Source organism: Streptopelia decaocto, assembly GCF_964273445.1.
Source record: "Streptopelia decaocto genome assembly, chromosome: 1".
Lineage (NCBI taxonomy): Eukaryota > Metazoa > Chordata > Aves > Columbiformes > Columbidae > Streptopelia > Streptopelia decaocto.
The window spans coordinates 32,038,103-32,057,226 of record NC_138663.1 but is presented as its reverse complement, the minus strand read 5'-3'; the positions used below and the strand labels follow the sequence as shown (position 1 = coordinate 32,057,226).

General features: G+C 40.8%; 2 protein-coding genes across 6 annotated transcripts in view; one reads left to right on the top strand and one right to left on the bottom strand.

Annotated features, from left to right (window-relative positions):
* The window catches only part of PPHLN1 (periphilin 1), a 75,396-nt gene extending 70,533 nt beyond the window's left edge, over nt 1-4,863 (bottom strand). For 4 of the 5 annotated variants that reach the window (XR_014186063.1, XM_082073121.1, XM_082073120.1 and 1 more), the window contains exon 1: nt 4,736-4,863. The gene's annotated coding sequence lies outside the window, so the exon portion shown is untranslated. Of the gene's footprint in view, nt 1-1,623; nt 1,732-4,735 lie in introns of all 5 variants that reach the window. The other variant, XM_082073119.1, reaches the window with a different exon arrangement.
* A 21-nt stretch (nt 4,864-4,884) lies between these two features.
* Nucleotides 4,885-18,298, top strand: ZCRB1 (zinc finger CCHC-type and RNA binding motif containing 1). The gene is made up of 8 exons (XM_082073158.1): nt 4,885-5,028; nt 11,510-11,597; nt 11,768-11,796; nt 15,067-15,178; nt 15,260-15,367; nt 16,222-16,331; nt 16,432-16,507; nt 17,656-18,298. Exons 2-8 carry the CDS (start codon nt 11,514-11,516, stop codon nt 17,785-17,787), a joined length of 651 nt encoding a protein of 216 aa, XP_081929284.1. The 5' UTR covers nt 4,885-5,028; nt 11,510-11,513; the 3' UTR covers nt 17,788-18,298.
* The last annotated feature ends 826 nt before the right edge of the window (nt 18,299-19,124 follow it).

Below are 19,124 nucleotides of genomic sequence, written 5' to 3'. Positions count from 1 at the left end.
CTTTATTCTCAGAAAGTTTTGACCCTACCATTGTTACAAATGAATAAGAGTCCCTTCATAAAATATTGTTACATTTTACGACAGACTTGACCTTAGGTACATTCCATAACCAAGACACAGGACTAGTCTGCTGTAGTCACAGATTATAAATCACAAGCAGACTACAGCAACAGAGTTTGGTTGGTCCTGGTTTTGGTAATGGTAAGAGAGAGAGAGTCTGCTGACCTTGCCCTCTCCAGTGTGCTCCACCTAATAGTTACCAGTTCCGAAACCACTGCTGTATTTGTTCGTCTGAAATTCTGAAACCATTGCTGTATTTGTTGGTTAGGCGTAGCCATCAGAAGCCCCTTCCTGGCACTTTCACAGTCACTGCCTCAACTTTTCTTCGTTCCCTACTTCAGGGACTTCTGCTGAAGCTTTAAGAATTCACACCAGGGTCTATATGTGCATTAACTGTTCTTAGGTCAACCCTGTGCCCTTTCTTTCCCACATCACCAGGAGGGTGCTCTATCTGCTCTTACACTGTCCTCACAATCCTCTTTTCTTTGTACTAGAACCATACCTGAATACTCTCATGTTTTACTTATACTTGGAGCGACAGAATTAGCTGATGCCAGACAAAATCATTACACTGGAAGAGCACCACGCGCTCTTTCTCAAAACACTTTGCCGCTAGTTGTTCAGGCCAAGCCCTTGCCCAGGGTGGACCATTCCTTGGGCTAGCAAGCACCTGCTCCCATCCCTGCTCCTCCACAGCCCACCTCCCCTCCAGGCACACAGACTCTTGGACCTCATGGCAAACCTGGCTCAGTTTTTAGAACAACAGCAAATATCAGAAGCTGGATTCAGATAAGGTTGTCAAATGGATTTCTTTGCATTTTGATAAGCACAGTAGCATCCACGCCCTGCTGCCTGCAGCAGTGACAGAAATCCTTAACTGGACACCATGTCCAAAAAGCAACACATTTCATGTAAGTGCCACCAAAGTTGGTGCAAGCTCACACATCATGTCAAGCCACCTCCAACATCCCAAATCACATCACTAGCAGCAGGCACCAATATTCACGTACACACTCTGTTATACCATCAGACAGCAACGCTGATAAAAACATTCGCATTTTTATCATTGTTGATTCACCTCATGGAAACTAGCAAGAATTATCACCACTATTTTGACAAAACAAAAATGCGAGCTGGAAAAAAAGGCAGAGATATACTACCACAAAAGCCAACAGACTGAAGAAAAAAGATACACAATTACATCAGACAAGAAGTAAGTATGAAGGTGGAAGAAGAAAAAAAATCTCAGAAGTGAGAATATTTTGCATTTAGAGGAATGAAATTAAGAAAATTAATCAGATAAAAATCAATCACCAAGTCCATTTCTCAAAATGCTGTTAAGGAAAAAAATAAGAAGAGACCAATTTTATAAAGAAGACTAAATAGAAATTTTTTTGCTGAGACCAATGAAATAAAGGATGCATCCAAATATACCAGAAAAAAAAAAAATTAAAGGGAAGCACCTTAAGCACATTTAATCTGTTTATATTAAAAAAATAAATAAAAAAATTCTTAAACAATGTGACCTAACACTGCTTTAATAACAACCATGAAGAGACTAACCTCTCAGGATCAATATGAGACGATTCCATTAGCAAGGATTCAAGAGATCAAACCTCGAGTTTACTACACTGTATTCAGATTCATTTGTTCTCTCAGTACAAAGTTTTTCTGAAACAAAGATTAAAAAAATTAAATAAATCTAGTTTTGTTTCACACCTAACACCATTGTCACACATATTGACAATCTTCTATTAGCATATGCAGCAAAGGTAGTTGATATTTCTTGAATATCATTACATAATCACTTGCTATATTAATTTTAAAAACCTTTTCCTATTTTTCATCAGAGGTGACTGCTTTCCCTAAAGCAAGGTCTTTATTTTCTCAAATAAAGACACTCCGGCATATGCAGAAGCCATTCTATTAATGCAGCGCAAGCTGCTCCACTGTGGCCAGCTGCCAAGAATGGCTTTGCTCCGACTATCACAGCACTATGAGCACATGCCTTACTCTGTGCTGGTGTAACTGTTGTCACAGAAGAAGTGTTTCTTCACTGGGCAGATTATGTGGGTCACTTAAACTTCAGATTTTTTTGTACAACAGAGTTTTCTTTATCAATGAATCACCTGTTTATTATTTGTTTTTGCTTTCTAAATAATATATGCTAAAAAAAAAAGCTGACACATTTGCAAAAGCACTCCAGTATTCTGCAATATTTTGTACACAATTCTTGTCTGTTTACAGTTACTTGAGACATCAATTGTCATCATGGCTAGAAATACCTACTTCTCCAGGATCTGTTATTTCGCAGTGTGTGCTATCAACCTGCAGAATTTACATTTTTGTTTCAAAAACATACATCTTTCTAACCCAGACAGCTACATTTTGGCCTATGTGAACAAAGCACAAAACCAATACTGTGCTATAAATGCAGAGGCAGGCAGCTGCAGTGCCTCTGATGATACTGGGATGTATCTGTTTTTATACCGTTACTTTGACAAACAGCTGAGATTGACAAATGTGGGCCAGATCTGTCTCTTCTCTGCTTTGGAAAGCTCTCAAAAAAAAGCTTAGATGCTTTTGTGTGAGTAAAACCTAGGAAAGATACTTAGAGAATTGTAACTTCTTCAAAATACCATGGCCAATTTTGCAGCACTTCCTGCTTTGAGGACATAAAGACAGACAGAAAACAATGCTTTTTCTTCCAACAAATAGAATCTGTATTTGACAGTGCTTCAAAGGTATCCCACTGTCTTTTACCTAGACAGGAGGCAAGACAGATAAAACTGAGTTGGGGAAAAAAAAAAGTAACTTTTTCCTCCTCCCCCCATATTTGGGACAGGTAGAAAACACTGAATAGACATAGTCCTCAAGTGGTAAGATTAAAAAGCAGAAGTGTAAGAACAGAGGGAAAAATCCACCATGACAGTATATAAAATACTGCAAAGGAGTCACTGAGTATAAACAGCCATGCCAAGAGAATCCACTTCTTCCTAATAACAAATCTTAGGCTGTAAGTTTTTCAAAAGCAATTAGAAACATGACTGCAACAAGTCTAGGCACATTCAACCCAGATACCAAATAACCTGAAAGAAGATACTTTCTTCCACTCTTTCCTGACTTGTCCACAATAATTTTGACTTCAAATAAGAGGAGAAAAAACCAAACCAACAAACAAAACACACACACACCACAAACACTGACCACAAAAGCCAAATTAACTCCCAGTTGAAAACAGAAAAAAGCCAGAAATATTAAGAGCAGCAGCATTCTGATGAGGTTTTACAATCCTACTGGTTCAGTTTTCTTATCACATAATTCTAATATGTCCCTGGGTGCAAGAGAAATGCAGGCAATGTGCTGGGGGTTACAGTATCACAATGACTGATGTACAAGTGCTTATCTTAGCCCAAACACCTGCAGTTACCAACATCCCACCCTTCATCAGTGTCAACACTGTGAAAAGAAGATTCTACCAGGCTGCGATGGGGCTGGCTGTGCTAGCAATGGCAATGTAAACAACCGCTTCCACCATGCCTTTGCGTCTTGCAGCACAAACATTTTGACAACAAAATACGTCAGCTCACCATGCTGTTGTCATAACAAGTCAAAACTTCAATGCTTTCAATATTTACACTTGAAAAGTACCAACCAACTCTGAATATTTCACCCAGGCCAAATCGATGTATCAAACTCTACTCATTGCTTGCACAGATTTTGTAGGTTTCCACATCTTTTTATGTATTTCTGACAGAGTCTCTGTTACTTTGAAGTCCCAGACACCTCAAATAAAGAACTGTTATAAGACAATCCCTGAAAACCCTAATGCATGGTAAAGAGCCAACTTAAGGAGTATGAGTGAGAACAAAGAACGATGGAGAACAGACTTAAAGTGTTTAAATACTAATACTTAAAATAAACTACAGGACACTCTATTGTTAAGGTAAGCACAAAAATTTATTGTAGTACTTCTAAGGAAATAATCTAAGTGACACACTCATGTCTTATTCATTCCTCTAGAAACATAAAGATATTGTTGTTGCACCATCATACCCACAAGCCGCCTCACTGCAGTGTTTACAATGGGATTTATATTGCCTTCAGACATTCATTACTTAAGTTTAAAATAACTCTCAGAAGTATGCAGAAGTAGTAACATCCTTCCCTTCAAAACAAAACCACAAGGTAAACTGAAAGTCAAAATATTGTCACGGATGAGTTTTTAAAAGGATTAAAAGGTAAGGTTTACCACAACCACCCTGGGTGCTGGCGCAGCAGCCCAGAGGAGGTCGCCCATCTCACCCGTCCCGCCCCGCCACTTCCATCCACCCCAACCTCCCAGAAACCCGGGAAAACAAAAAGGCCCGGTGCGGGGCTCCCCGCAGGTGCAGGACGCGGGGCCCCGCTCCCCGCACGCCGGGGCTCCCGGGACGGGCCGCGCAGACGCTTCGGCGACCACCCGCGCACGCGCCCGGCCACAGCCGCGGGCCCAGGCGGGAGCGCAGCGGCCGACGGGCCGGCACAGCCCGCGGGCCGGGGCTGAGGGCCGCGCCACCGGCTCCGCCGCGACCAGGTGCCACGCTCGCCCCGCGGAAGAGGCGGGCGAGACAACCGGCTCCGCACCAGCCCCCGCAGGCACAGACCGGCGCCCGGACCCGCCCCCGCCGCTCACCTGCCTGCCCCGCTCACTCCTGCAGCAGCTCCCCGGCCGCCGCGCCTCCTCTCGCCGCTTCCGGCGCTCCCCGAACGTGCACGGAAACACCCGCCTTCCTTCCACCATCGCCACCGTCTATTGGCCTGGGACCGCGCCGGCGGCTGCGTCGGCGGAAGCGCGCCTCTGTGCCGGGCGGCGGCGGAGCGGGGGCTGTGTCGTGCCGGGTCCCGTCCCGTCCCGCCGGGGCCTGCGCGTCGGCCGGTGTCGCGTCGCACCATGGGCGGCCGCGCGGGCTGAGCCCGCCGTGACGGGTAGGCCGCGTCCTCTCGCGGGGCACAGGCGGAGGAGCCAGGGCGCGGGTGGGCCCCGACCGGGCGGGGGGTGTTCGCCTGGCTCCCGGCCTTCGTGGTTGTAGGGAGGGACTCTGGCTGGGGAACCGCAGGATGTTGTTCCGAACAGCGAAAAGCTTTAATACAACGTGTGGAAGTTCTGAGTACTCTGTAGGGCTCCAGCCCTAACATCGGTTTGCACGTAGTGAGCCTTGAAATGGAGTTGGTTGTCTCAGCTGGGGTTTTTAGGAGGAAGGGGCTTCCCTAAGTGACTTACCTGGTTCTGGGAGAGACTAGACATGACTGAACCAAGAAACATTTGTTGTATCTTGACCATGCTGGAAATGCATTTAAAAAGAAATCATTGTTAAAGCTCTTAATGTAGTTCCTGCTGATGGCCCGGTTCCCCAGTCTTATAATTTCAAAGTTTTTGTAGTTGGATTAGTACCTAGGAGTAGTTTGATTCAGCAGTCATTACTGCTGGATGGCTCTTGTTGAAGAGTGGCTTCTTTTAATTTGAGTTGTTGGAAAAGACAAAAAAGATTGAATTCAAGAAGTCATAGTAATGAGAGACAACCCCATCTTGAAAGTTAATATGTGAAAATGGTAAATGAAGAATGCATTAGTATTACAGAGAGGCTATGACATTAATGGGAGTTGTGCTCAATCCCATGAAGATAATATACTGGCTCCCAGCTGATGCTTTGAAGTTAAGTAACCAGGTAATACCTTAAAGATCAGGAAAGCCCCATAAAAGCATTCAGTATAAACCAGAAAACACTTGCTGGGGAAATGAATCAGGATATAGAAGCCAGGTTGCATGTGAGACTCAGGTGAGTCCCCTGCAGCAAGTAGAAAACTCAGGTGGTTTGGGGGATTTTATTTATTTATTTATTTATTTATTCATTGTCAGCCTGTGAAGTGAAAACCTATAAAGCAGAGAGACTGATGAACAAGCAGAAAATACGTGATGAAAATGTTAAACTTTTATTGGACAGTTCTATGAAGTTAGAAAATTCCTGAAGTAAAGGGACTCTGAGGTCTGTAATGATGAGCCTCTCATCTGGAAAGTTAGCTTAAAGGTCAAATTGGCTTTTTTCACTGATGTTTCACTGGAAAACATCAGAGCAATAAATGTGAAGGTGGTGTAGCAAGGTTGGCATCCATAAATGAAAGGAGGGGTGTTGTTGGCACTCGCTTTCCCCACAGAGTCTTCATGGTTGTTTAAAAAAAGCAAGACTAACAGATTTGTTAAGGCAGGCTTAAAATTGACCTGTGCGATGTTTCTTTTTGCGGCTTATGAGGATAGGAAGAATTGTGCCAGTAGCTGGATCTAAAACTGCCTTTATACCACTGTATTTACAACAGATAACCAAAAAAAAGTGCATTTTAAAATGCTCACGCTTTTTGAGAGATTGCTTTTAGTAAAATGTCATGTTTGGATGTTCTGCAGAAGACTTCGTAAGGACAGTGAGACTTTTAAGTAGATGAATGGCCCAAATGTTGCCATTCTACAAACCTGTCAGTGTATCCGCTTGCTTAAATAAGATACTGATAAACCATCCCAATGACCCCTTAGTATTTAGAACAGGAAGCCCTCCTGCAGATCTGGGGAAATATTCTTTCCTAGAGTGACAAATTTGAACCTTTGCCATCTTGAACATGAGCATAGCAATAGCCTCACAGTTAGTGTCCTTCCTCTTTTATTAAAATAGTGCCTGTCTGGTGAGTCAGACATAAAAATTAAGAAATCCTGGCACGATAGACCTAAACAATACAAATTGCTAAGGATATTTGGACAGTCAGAGCAGCAAGACTGTTTTACTTAAATTTGTCCAGGAGACTAGAAACAAAATTCAACCTTAGCTGTCTGGCATCCAGCACTCCAGGGTGGAACACTTTCAGCTTCCTTCTGGAAAACGTAGCGTACAGCTGAAACTGGCAGTTCTGTAGCTCGCATTCATTAATAATTTCCTATCAACTGAGCTACAAGGGCTGTAGTAGATTTCACATGACTTATCACCTTCTATTTGGAGGTTTGTACTGCGGTGTTGTGGAATACGCAAGTTGACTGCTCTCCAGTCGTGCCATCCTCACTGGCATTTGTTCATTAATATGGGGTCTGCTTGGTCTCCTGTTACTAGATGCTATAGCTTCTCTCATCTTCTAGGCAGAATTAAATTTCTCTTTACAGCCACCTGAGGTTCACCTCTGCTGTTTTCTCCTCCTCTGTTGCAATATATTAACATTGGCAACATACCATAATGCAGCACTAAGGTAGCTCTTGGTGAATCCTCTGTATCCACTGTACGACTGGATAACTGCACTTTGGGCCATATATTTGTGTGGCATGTTGCCCAGCCAGTCTGGTTAGACTTGTCAAGGATACTAATGCCAAGCAGGAAGGAATTTGGGATAATTAATCCAGTCTGCATAACACCAGATGCAACATGTGGCCTTTATTGCAAATTTATTCTGTTTTCATTTGCGCAACCTTTATGTTGCCATTTCTGCGCATTCCAAAGAACACAGCCTCTGAACATGGAAAACCTCAAAATTCAATCACTTCGTAGCTGCCATTCAGATGAATTGTGATACAGTAAGAGTGTCGGGACAGAGAAGCAAAACACTTGGATAATCAGTGTCTGCTGGGAATGTCAGGTCTTCAGATGACTGAATCATGAAATGTCAGAAATAACCACAGCCAGGTTAGAGTGATATAAGTTACTTCATTGGCACTTGGCCAAACAATCTGCTCAGACTCGCTACACAAAAAAATCCCCTAAGAAATAGTGTGAACTATGACGAATGTTGATTTCTTATACCTGAGTTTCTTTCATCCGTTCATCAGCTTTTGTCTGTATTCTTACGATGAGTTGGTCTTTCTGAAGAAATGGCAGTTAGGGTTTGGCTGGAGGTGCCAAGAAGCAGGAATAAGGGCTGCAGGAAGTTGGATAAGCAGGTAGTCATTGGATTGTTTAGGGAACGTTTTTGCTGTACTGTCTGATGTGCCCTCTCATAGGGATTGTGCTTTATTTTGTTAAATTTTCCTCCATAGCTCTTGGACCAAGCCATGGCTGCAAAATGGATTGGAGGGAAGAAGTGTTTTGCACAGACTTTAGCACCATTTAGATGTCCAAACATGAGGAAAAACATAGGCTGTTCTTTTTCAAGTTAGTTTAGTTACTCTTTACCTAGTATTAGATGGTGTGTATGCAGTCACAACAACGTTTATGAATTGATTCATGGTTTCTAAGCATATTCCTGGCTACTTAGTTTCAAGAGCTTAAAACAGATTGGAAATGAAAATGGCTTTGAGATTTCACAGAATCACAGAATGTCAGGGATTGGAAGGGACCTCAAAAGATCAGCTAGTCCCATCTCCCCGCCAGAGCAGGAACACCTAGATGAGGTTACACAGGAATGTCTCCAGGCGGGTTTCGAATGTCTCCAGAGAAAGAGACTCCACAACTTCTCTGGGCAGCCTGTTCCAGTGTTCTGTTACCCTTACTGTGAAGAAGTTTCTCCTCATACTTATGTGGAACCTCCTGTGTTGCAGTTTGTACCCATTGCCCCTTGTCCTATCATTGGTTGTCACCGAGAAGAGCTTGGCTCCATCTTCGTGACGCTCACCCTTTACGTATTTATAAAAATTAATAAGGTCACCCCTCAGTCTCCTCTTCTCCAAGCTAAAGAGACCCAGCTCCCTCAGCCTTTCCTCATAAGGGAGATGCTCCACTCCCTTAATCATCTTTGTTGTCCTGCGCTGGACCCTCTCCAGCAGTTCCCTGTCTTTCTTGAACTGAGGGGCCCAGAACTGGACACAATATTCCAGGTGTGGTCTCACCAGGGCAGAGTAGAGGGGAAGGAGAACCTCTCTCAACGTACTAACCACCCCCCTTCTAATACACCCCAGGATGCCATTGGCCTTCCTGGCCACAAGGGCACAGTGCTGGCTCATGGTCATCCTGCTGTCCACCAGGACCCCCCAGGTCCCTTCCACCTACACTGCTCTCTAACAGGTCATTCCCCAACTTATACTGGAACCTGGGGTTGTTCCTGCCCAGATGCAATACTCTACACTTTCCCTTGTTATATTTCATTAAATTTTTCCCTGCCCAACTCTCCAGCCTGTCCAGGTCTTGCTGGATGGCAGCACAGCCTTCTGATGTGTCAGCCATTCCTCCCAGTTTGGTGTCATCAGCAAACTTGCTGACAGTGCACTCTATTCCCTCATCCAAGTTGTTGATGAATATATTCAATAATACTGGTCTCAGTACTGACCCTTGAGGCACTCTACTACATACAGGCCTCCAACTGGAGTGCCCCATCGACCACGGCTCTCTGGCTTCTTTCCTTCAGCCAGTTCACAGTTCACCTCACTAGCTGATCATCCAAACCATACTTCCTCAGTTTAGCTGCGAGGATGCTGTGGGAGACTGGTTCAAATGCTTTACTGAAAACAAGGTAGACCACATCCACTGTTTTGCTATCATCTATCCACCTCGTTATGTCCTCATAAAAGGCTATGAGGTTGGTCAAGCACGACTTCCCCTTGGTGAAGCCATGTTGACTGCCCCTAATGACCCTCTTATCCTTGATACGCCTTGAGATGGCACCAAGGATCAGTTGTTCCATCACCTGTCCAGGGATGGAGGTGAGGCTGACCAGTCTGTAGTTAGTCGGGTCCTCCTTCTTGCCCTTTTTGAAGACTGGAGTGACATTTGCTTTCCTCCAGTCCTCAGGCACCTCTCCCATTTCCCAAGATGTGGCAAAGATGATGGAGAGTGGTCTAACAATGACCTCAGCCAGCTCCCTTAGCACCTGCGGGTGCATCCCATCTGGACCCATGGATTTATGGATGTCCAGATTGCCTAATTGCTCCCTAACCCAGTCCTCATCAACTAAGGCAAACTCCTCCATTTTCCTGACTTCCTCTGGGGCCTCAGTGGTACAGGGCTCCTCAGGACAGCCTCTGGCAGAGTAGACAAAGAAGGCATTCAGTAACTCTGCCTTCTCTGTATCTTCTGTCACCAGGGCACCCACCTCATTCATCAGTGGGCCTACATTGCTTCTAGTGTTAGTTTTATCTGCCACGTATTTAAAGAAACTCTTTCTATTGTCTTTGACCCCTCTCGCTAGATTTAATTCTAAGGAGGCCTTAGCTTTCCTAGTTGCCTCCCTACATCCTCGAACAGCAGCCTTATATTCTTCTCAAGTGGCCAGCCCCTCCTTCCATGATCTATAAACTCTCCTCTTCCACTTGAGCTTACCCAGCAGCTTCCTGTTTAACCACGCAGGTCTCCTGGCTCCCTTCCTTGACTTCCTACATGTCGGGCTCTGATCTTGAGCTTGGTAGAAGCAGTCCCTGAATGCTAGCCAACTATCTTGGGCCCCTTTGCCTTCAAGCAGCCTTGCCTGTGGGATTTCCGCTAGCAATTGCTTGAAAAGGTCAAAGTTGGCCCTACTGAAGTCCGGGGTTGTGATTCTGCTTGCTATTCTGTTCCTGCCACACGGATCCTGAACTCCACCATTTCATGGTCACTGCAGCCAAGGCAGCCCTCAACCTTTACTGCTTCGACCAGACCCTCCTTGTTGGTGAGGGTGAGATCCAGCAGTGCACCTCTCCTAGTTGGCTCATCCAGCATTTGCATCAGGAAGTTATCATCAGCGCACTGGAGGAACCTCCTGGACTGTGGCTGGCTGACTGAGTAGTCCTTCCAGCAGACATCAGGGTAGTTAACAGCTGCTTAATCAGGAGAAGGAGGAGGAAGAAGAGGAGAAAGAGTGCCTCGAGGGGAGACAAAGGTGTCTGTGATCAGCTCGGGACACTTGAGGTTCCAGAGCAGTGTGGAAGCCTGAGCAATAGATACAAGAGGAAGTACTTGTTTCTTTAGCTGCAAAGATACATTTTAAAGCAAATACAGCATCGTTTTCCCCCCAATAATTAGGATTCTGCTTTAGGGAAACTTCTGCCCTCACCCCATTAATTGAATGTGGTTTATTCTACGTTGAATGCAGCTGAACTGAAATTTCTATAAAGAATCAGAACAGGCAGCTACTTCAACAAAAGTTATTAATTTCATGTATTGGCCAGAATGTTTAATAAATGGAGATTCCATGTTTCTTTCTGGACCTAAACCTCTCTTTACTGCAAAAATCACAGAGGCTTATTTTAAATACACTAACTTGTCTGTTTTTTCATTACTTAAAAATTGACTCACAGCAAAAATGTGCTTTGGATCCAATGGATGGGGAAGGAATCTATGTCTTCTGTAGCACAAAAAGGCATACACTAATTTCATGTAAAATGATGAAAGGCAATGAAAGCTATGCTTTCCTGCAACTTTATCATGATGTTTGGGCTAAGTTTGAAAAAAAACCTCTTAAAAAGTCTTGCAACTGTTTTATAATGGCTCTGTTAAATACAGCTTAACTCTTCTCTCCTGCTCCTTTTTTTCAGAAAAATGAGTGGTGGGTTGGCACCAAGCAAAAGCACAGTATATGTGTCCAATTTACCCTTTGCTTTGACAAACAATGATCTATACAGGGTAAGTTCAAGTGCGGAATTGTGCAGATTAAACTTGTTGACAACAATTTTGAGTGTAAATACAATACTGATATGTATTTCTTGCTTAGAAAAGTTTGTATTTATAAATTTATTACTAATGAAATGCAATTGCATATTGTTAAGTCTTTTTTACTTTGTTTTCTATTTCAGATCTTTTCAAAGTATGGGAAAGTTGTCAAGTAAGTGACCTGATATGGCCTGCTATTTTTGTACCTTTCATTTTAAATATTTAATGTCTTTGCTCCACTTGAAAGTCTTGTGCTTATTATAATTCAAGTATGAATGTGGAACTATACTGAAGTTCTCTTCATTTTTAATACATTTAATTAAAAACTGGAAGTTCTTCCAGTAACACACATAATATAAGAATATTTGTGCTGGTTACAGGTTTTGCTAACCACTTCTTGAGAGCAAGTAGAATGTTGTTATATACCAATGGTCTTTTTTCTGAAATAGTTGAAACAATATTCTTCTAGAAAGTGTTGTTTCCCTTCACCCAAACACCACCTGGGACCCAAGCGGCTAAGTGTAAAAGTGGGAGCTTCTGCTTAATGAACTAGATGTCACAATTCCAACGAACAGTTCCCACAACTGTAATGTACAATTCCTGTAATTGTGGTTATAGAGGGACTTGTTACTGTAATTGCTTTGTATTATAGTTACGATTAGGTGTAAGGCTGCATAGTAATGGCTTTTAATATGTGGGGTATTCATGAACAACGTTTGTGAATAGAATACATGCCTCTGTTCAAGTGATAGAAGCAAATGCCACAGTAAGGAACTTCCTGTTTTGTTTCTGTATTTTTTTTAACTGGTCAGAATAATGAGACACAAGAAATCAGTTTTCAACCCTACACCAGCAAAGTCTACTCTTTTAGTAGCTGCTGTAATAATCTGTGAGATAGAGAGCTGAATTCAAACTTTTTGAAGTCTCAGGACTGTGTTTCAGGGGACAAACATCAGGTAAAGCCAGACTACAACTTTAAAAAGCATATTTTTTAAATTGACTGAGAGGAAAACGCTTATGTAGGACTCTGGTAGATATGCAGTGACCAATACAACTGGGCACCTACAGTCTCTTGTTTCCAGGGTGGGGTGTCTGTTTCAGTTGATTGCTGCACTACTGATTTAGAAAAAATCTTGAGCAAAGGTTGTAGTAGTAACACTGGTGTTTGATATCCATTGAGGGGCCTGTTCTTCATAAATTCAACACTTCTGATCTCCCTGCTGCCATTTGGTATTCTACCTATACTCTCTGTGTTTGGGGGTAGGGGTCTCCTACAGTCTTGGCTTTTGAACTTGTTTGATAGGAAGATGAGAATTGTATGAAGTATTGGCTGCAGGAAGCATTGCTTATTCTAAAGGTGTCATAGCAGCATTCTCTTTTTTCCTTTATTAGTAGTTTCTAGTGTTTTATTTACTTTTTTTTGGCTGTCATAGACAACAGAAATGGTGTTTTCAGGTGCCCATGCAGAAGAAATCCTATTCTGCATCCTGTGTGAAAGCAGCTATTTTAGAACTTGCAATTCTATATGCGTAGTTACTGTTTTTCCCCATCTATATATTATTTCACAAAAAAATTCACTTACTGATACCTCATTTTTCCTAACAGTTTGTCTAGTCGCTGCAAGAAGTTAAACCAAATGCAGAGTCACAGAATAACACGTGTGAAACACTACTATTATTTTTTTTTAATCTAGCAAAATTTGTTTCCTGTTTGCCCCTTTGCAAGCTGACCTGACTATAAACCAACCATGCAGCTACTGTGGGATTCTATGGATATTGCCATTTTGCTGTGAAACTGAGGCTAACAAGGATCAGTTTTCATCTTTATAACTAGTTATTAATTCCCAAGAAAAACCTTTTCAAATATTAGCTTGATTTCTGTAGAGTCTTTGTTCAGAGACTTTCGAACACTTTGCAGAAAGCTTTGCGGTGTCATCTAGGTCAGCTTTAACTTAATTAAATAAGCTTTAATAGACTTTTTTTACAGCGTGTCTTGACTCAGAAAAATCGTGCTGACTTTTCTTTGTAATGCATTTCTCACCCCAGTATATCCTGACTATTATGATTTCAGCTCAGTTTGCCCAGTGAGAAGTCAGACTTTCTAGGGCTCCAAGAAGTTGCTGACTTTCTAAAGATTTGTCACACTTGTTTCTTTCTACACTTGTGTTATTAAATGGTATGATCAATATTTCGATTAGAAGCCTGAGAGGCGTATTAGGTTTCTGTTGGAACTCTTGAAAGAGTAACTTGGCAAAAGAATTAACAAACTTATTCTAAAGTCAGTTTTATTGACAGTTCAACTCAATGTATTCAATTGGACACATCCTTGTCCAAGAGGCTTTGGTAGAAAACCTGTTCTAAGCTCTTTCATTCTATGCATGTATTTAAGGGAAAACTGAGCTTGCTTTATTGAGCTTTTATTTTATATACCTTCTGCTATGCAGGTCATCTGTTACTTATACAGGTTCTCTGCTAGACCTTCTGCATTGAAGTGGGGTTTGTTTGTTTGTTTGTTTTTAAAAAAAGGTCCTACTATTTCTTACAATTTTGGCTTGCCTTATGGCTGAACCTGGTTCTACCTGTGGTGGACACAGGAAGGAGTTTATTCCCTACTTTTTAACATGTACTTTTATTTTTATGTACATGCAGACTGGCATCCTGTTTCCGGATCTTTGTTTGATTTTTTTATTTGGTTTTTGTGGGGGTTTTTTTGTTGTTTTGGGGATTTTTTAAGGGCTAAATACAATTAAGATTGAAAGAATCAGGGTCTTGTGAGGTACCCCCTTTTCACCTCTTGTCATTCTTTTTCTGTTGTTTGTACTGGATATAAATCATTCTTGAATTTGATGATGTGCTACTGGAGCTGTTGATTCCAATGTTAGACTGACGACTTAATTTGTATGTCATGTAAAACAACACATGCATCCATTACCTGTTTGGATTCCAGTTGAAGATAGTTGTAGAACAATGCTGCATATACTTACTATTTCCTATCGTGAACATGTTTAGCTCGTTAGTCCTACTGGAACATAGAATCCTCAGTTTGGATGCAGTTCAATGCACTGTTTTTCAGCAATGTCAGTGATATTCAAGATTATTCCAGAATTTTAGTTTTACCTCTGGTATGTGTAGTTCCCTCCAGTTAAGCTGTATGCAAAACTAAAGACTATGATCTCTATGCTGCAAGTCATCCAAGGGAATAAAGAATGATATTGGAACCAGGAAAACCCCACACACTTTTCAAAATCATCTCCACTCTACCTGCAAGCACATGGCCTGGTTATCTGTTCCTTTTAATTTCTGTTTAATGAGCCTTTCTGTTGATAAGTATACTTTATTTCCTTTTTGCTGTGTAACAAAACTACGATCCCACTGAGATCTTTAAGGAAAAAATGTCGCTGAACTAATTTTTGCGTATCAATAATGTGGTTATATGTTTTCAGAGTTACTATTATGAAAGACAAAGACACAAGGAAGAGCAAAGGAGTTGCCTTTATTTTGTTTTTGGATAAAGAATCTGCACAAAACTGTTCTCGGGCACTTAATAACAAACAGGTAAATTGTGGAGAATTGTTATGGTAGGAGGGTTGGGTTTACAGCTCCAAAATATTTACCTTTTTTTCCAATTTGCTATAGTTGTTTGGAAGAGTAATAAAAGCAAGTATTGCCATCGATAATGGAAGAGCAGCAGAATTCATTCGCAGGCGTAACTACTTTGATAAGTCTAAGTGTTACGAATGTGGGGTGAGTAAAACCAAAAATGAATTATTATATTCCAGCTTTTTTATTCAGTTTGGCCATTGCTAATCCTGCCTGTGGTGTTAAAATAATGTATTCTCCAGGTACTGTCAACTTGCATAGCAGTTTTGCCATTTTCGAGAATGATAATAACCCTTTTGTCTTTTGTTTGGGTTTTTGTGGGTGGGGGAGAATATGTGCTGAGAATCGCTATTTAATGTGCTGATGAGCAGACAGAGAAAAGTATCTGTAAAAGCTGTATGAGAAGGAAAAACTCCTAATTCTGTTTCAAAATACCTGCTTTTGATATATCTTTGGAAGGTCATGATATAATTGATGGTAAAATAAATATTGGAAACAATGGTTTTTGCACAAAATAAGTGTGTGTTAAATTTTAGGCAATTCCTCACTTTTCATTAATATAATAACATTGGAGATTGCATTTTGGATAGTATTTAACATCAAATACAAACTTGATTTATATTCATAACACTTTTGAGAGCAAAAATGTTGACTCCTATTTCTTAAACTGTTAATGCTGAGGTGTATATCTTGTCTTGAACATAAACTGTACTGTAGTGTATTCAGCTATTGCAGTAGCCACAGAAAATCTACTTTGCTCCTACTTTGTTCTCAATTTGCAATTAAACATGCATATCGCCACCAATCTCTTAGTTTCTATGGCAGGCTTATAGAGGAGAGTTTGTCTTCTATGTGCTAATTCAGCATTCCATTTATCTTACTAATTGCTTCCATTTTTTTCCCCTGCGAACTGTCTTACATTATCTTTCCTCATGGTATGTTTCAACATATAGTTGTTTGTAATGGTTTCTGTTAAGCAATATTTCTTTTTCTTCAAGGAAGCAGGACATTTAAGTTATGCTTGTCCTAAAAATATGTTAGGAGAGCGGGAGCCACCAAAAAAAAAAGAGAAGAAGAAGAAAAAGAAAATAGTTGAGCCAGAAGAAATGTATGTATATTTATTTACATTTTAGTACTTTTGGGCAGCTTCGACATACTGAACACTTAAAATAAAGTTCTGTGTATTTTTTTCTCTCTGCACAATGAAGTGAGGAGGAAGAAGAAAGTGAAGAGGAAGGAGAAGACCCTGCTTTAGATAGCCTCAGCCAAGCCATAGCTGTTCAGGTACAAAACTGAAGCATTGTGTATTTATTACTTTGTAATTATTCAAATGTAACTCTACTTCCCTTCTTTAGCTTCTTTTCAAAAGCTCGGAGATACACCTGTAAGTCTGTCCTCTGTTAACTGAGCAACCAGAAAAATAATCATGTCTAGATGACCAGGGACATCCTCTGCCCTCAGTCAGTAGAATACCCTTGAACGACATAAATTTCTGGAGCACTTCCTTTGCCTAGTGCAGTCCATTGCAGTCTCTAACAGACCTCTTCGCTCCAAATGTATTTAATACATTTTTTTTTTTGTTATGTAGCTAGGTAGTCTGACAGCTGTATTACTGTCTTCTTTAGTACTTTATAGGCTTTTGCTTCACTACACAGAGCAAGCCTGACCTGATGTTCAGATTTCTTGGTTCCCTTGTCCTCAACTGTCCCTTGTGTGCCCCTGTCTCCCCCAAGAAAACTCTCAAGAGTTTTTAAGATAACTTTGTCCTGAAAATGACTGTAGTGAGTGCAAAACTTCTACATAATTTAGTAGAAAAAAAACAATGCAAATATGCACAATTATCCAACCTCTCCCCCCCCAAAAAACCCTCCACAATTGGAATTAAAACCTATAAAGGTAAACAAGCCAAGAAACATTCCCATTTCTCTCACCATCTAAAGATTTTAACTGGGATAGCATATTTCCCAGTAAAACTAGGAAGCATCTAGTTAAACCTTTAGTTGAATAACTTTTACATCCCTGAAGACATTCATTCCCTGAATGAATGACAGCAAAAGAGAACAGATAGAAGACGTATTGGAACAAAGCTGATTCAATAATGTCAATGTAAAATGCGATGCATTCTTTGCTTCAGATCTCAGCTGCCCTGTAGTTCTTGAAATCTGCCATGTGCAAAGTTCCTTTCTTTGAAAACAGAGGCTGCTCCGTGCAGCCTCCATTGGTGCAGAAGACTTACTGTTTGCACATGAGAACTAGTTTGGGAAATGTTTTCTAGTGCATTCATCACAAACTTTATCTGGAAATGGAGATAAACCTTTTGAATTCTCTAACTTATTTAATAATTAAATGCATATTAATAATTTGCATTATTTTTTGTAATGCATCTTAATTTTTCTTAATCCTAGCTAAATCTTTTCCTTCTTATGTTGTAGCAAGCCAAAATTGAGGAAGAACAACAAAGATGGACACAGACTGCAGGGGAATCATCAATTTCAGATGATTCAAAACGTCCACGGATTAAGAAAAGCGCTTATTTCAGTGATGAGGAAGAACTCAGCGATTGAAATAATACTGGTTTATATGCATATGTAATATATACAGTGTACATTTTGTAAAGTGCTACAAAGTTATCTGTAATACAGGTTTGTCTTGGTGTTGAAGACACTGAAAATCATGTTGTAGTTCTACCCTACCTCCCATCTTTTGATATCTCTCTCAAAACTTCACTCTTCAAGGCAGCTTCTTAAGAAAACAATGTGTTTCTACACTTAAATCAATAAAAATATCTGGGAGAGTGCTTCTTGCAGTTACTATCTAGACCCAAACCCTGGGAGTGAAGTCTTTCATAAGAGAATTTCCCAAGGTTTTTTTTTCCTAACAGGAGTTCCTTTTAGGATCATGATGCTTTATGTATTGGCCTGTTTATTGCCTGTTTGGAAGCAATGCTTCAGTTGTACTTTACTAGTGTATGAATCTTGCACTACTTCCTCTGCACAGGGTTGAATTTCAGCCTGAAGCATTGTACTAGTCTTTTTAACTCTTCATGCAGAAATATAATAAATTACTGTGTCATCAGCTTGGTCTGTGAAATCATTTTAAACTAAACAATACTTCCGTCTTTTCCAAAAGGATATTAAGACATCAATCTTCTATCTTATGCAGTTTTATAACTTGATGTACGCTTCATAGTATTATATAATGTGTATACAATGTAGGCTTCATAGAACATGCAGTTAAAAGTGATGTGGTGATCGGTTCAGTCTTGAAGTTCCACACTTAATATTTTTTAAGAGTTATAGTTCTGTTGCTCTTGCATTAAAAATGAGAATGGCTATATGTTTTAAAAATGGGAATGTGTCTATGTTTTAATATGCTCTAATTTGATATTGAAAGTCTCTTGCTGTGGTAAGGCCTTATACTGCACTGTTTCTCCTGACTGCACTTTGGGTGTATAACGTGCTAATTATGGTTATGCATAGGTTTCTAAATGTACTTGTATCTAACATAGATCACAGTCCTATCTATCTTCTCAGGCATCTAAGCCTGCTGGCAAAACTCAAAGGGTGCAGAGTTTCATGCGTGCTTAAAAAGCAGCTTTCATGTATACATGAGACTGTCACGGTCTCTAAGCAAAGAGTGTATAGGTGCCTATTTTGTACCTAAAGCTGTTCAGATCTTTTAAACAGGGACTCGATCTTTAAATTTCTGTAGGGTTCTAGTCATGTTCTTCTAAAAACCCTCACAGACACATTAAGAACAGTACAAAGCCCTGCAGCAGTGATCACTCCCATAACCACAGACATGTGGTGATGGTGGTAACCCTTTTATATTGGCCACCTTCTGTAGTTAGGCTTTTCTTTTTTAGGAGGCACGATATACAACACATTCACACTTTCACACT

Coding starts and splice junctions, on each gene's coding strand:
- ZCRB1 (XM_082073158.1), top strand. CDS start 11,514: ATGAGTGGTGGGTTGGCACCAAGCAAAAGCACAGTATATGTGTCCAAT. Junction 15,179..15,259: donor GGGCACTTAATAACAAACAG/GTAAATTGTGGA, acceptor AATTTGCTATAG/TTGTTTGGAAGAGTAATAAA. Junction 16,508..17,655: donor GCCAAGCCATAGCTGTTCAG/GTACAAAACTGA, acceptor CTTATGTTGTAG/CAAGCCAAAATTGAGGAAGA.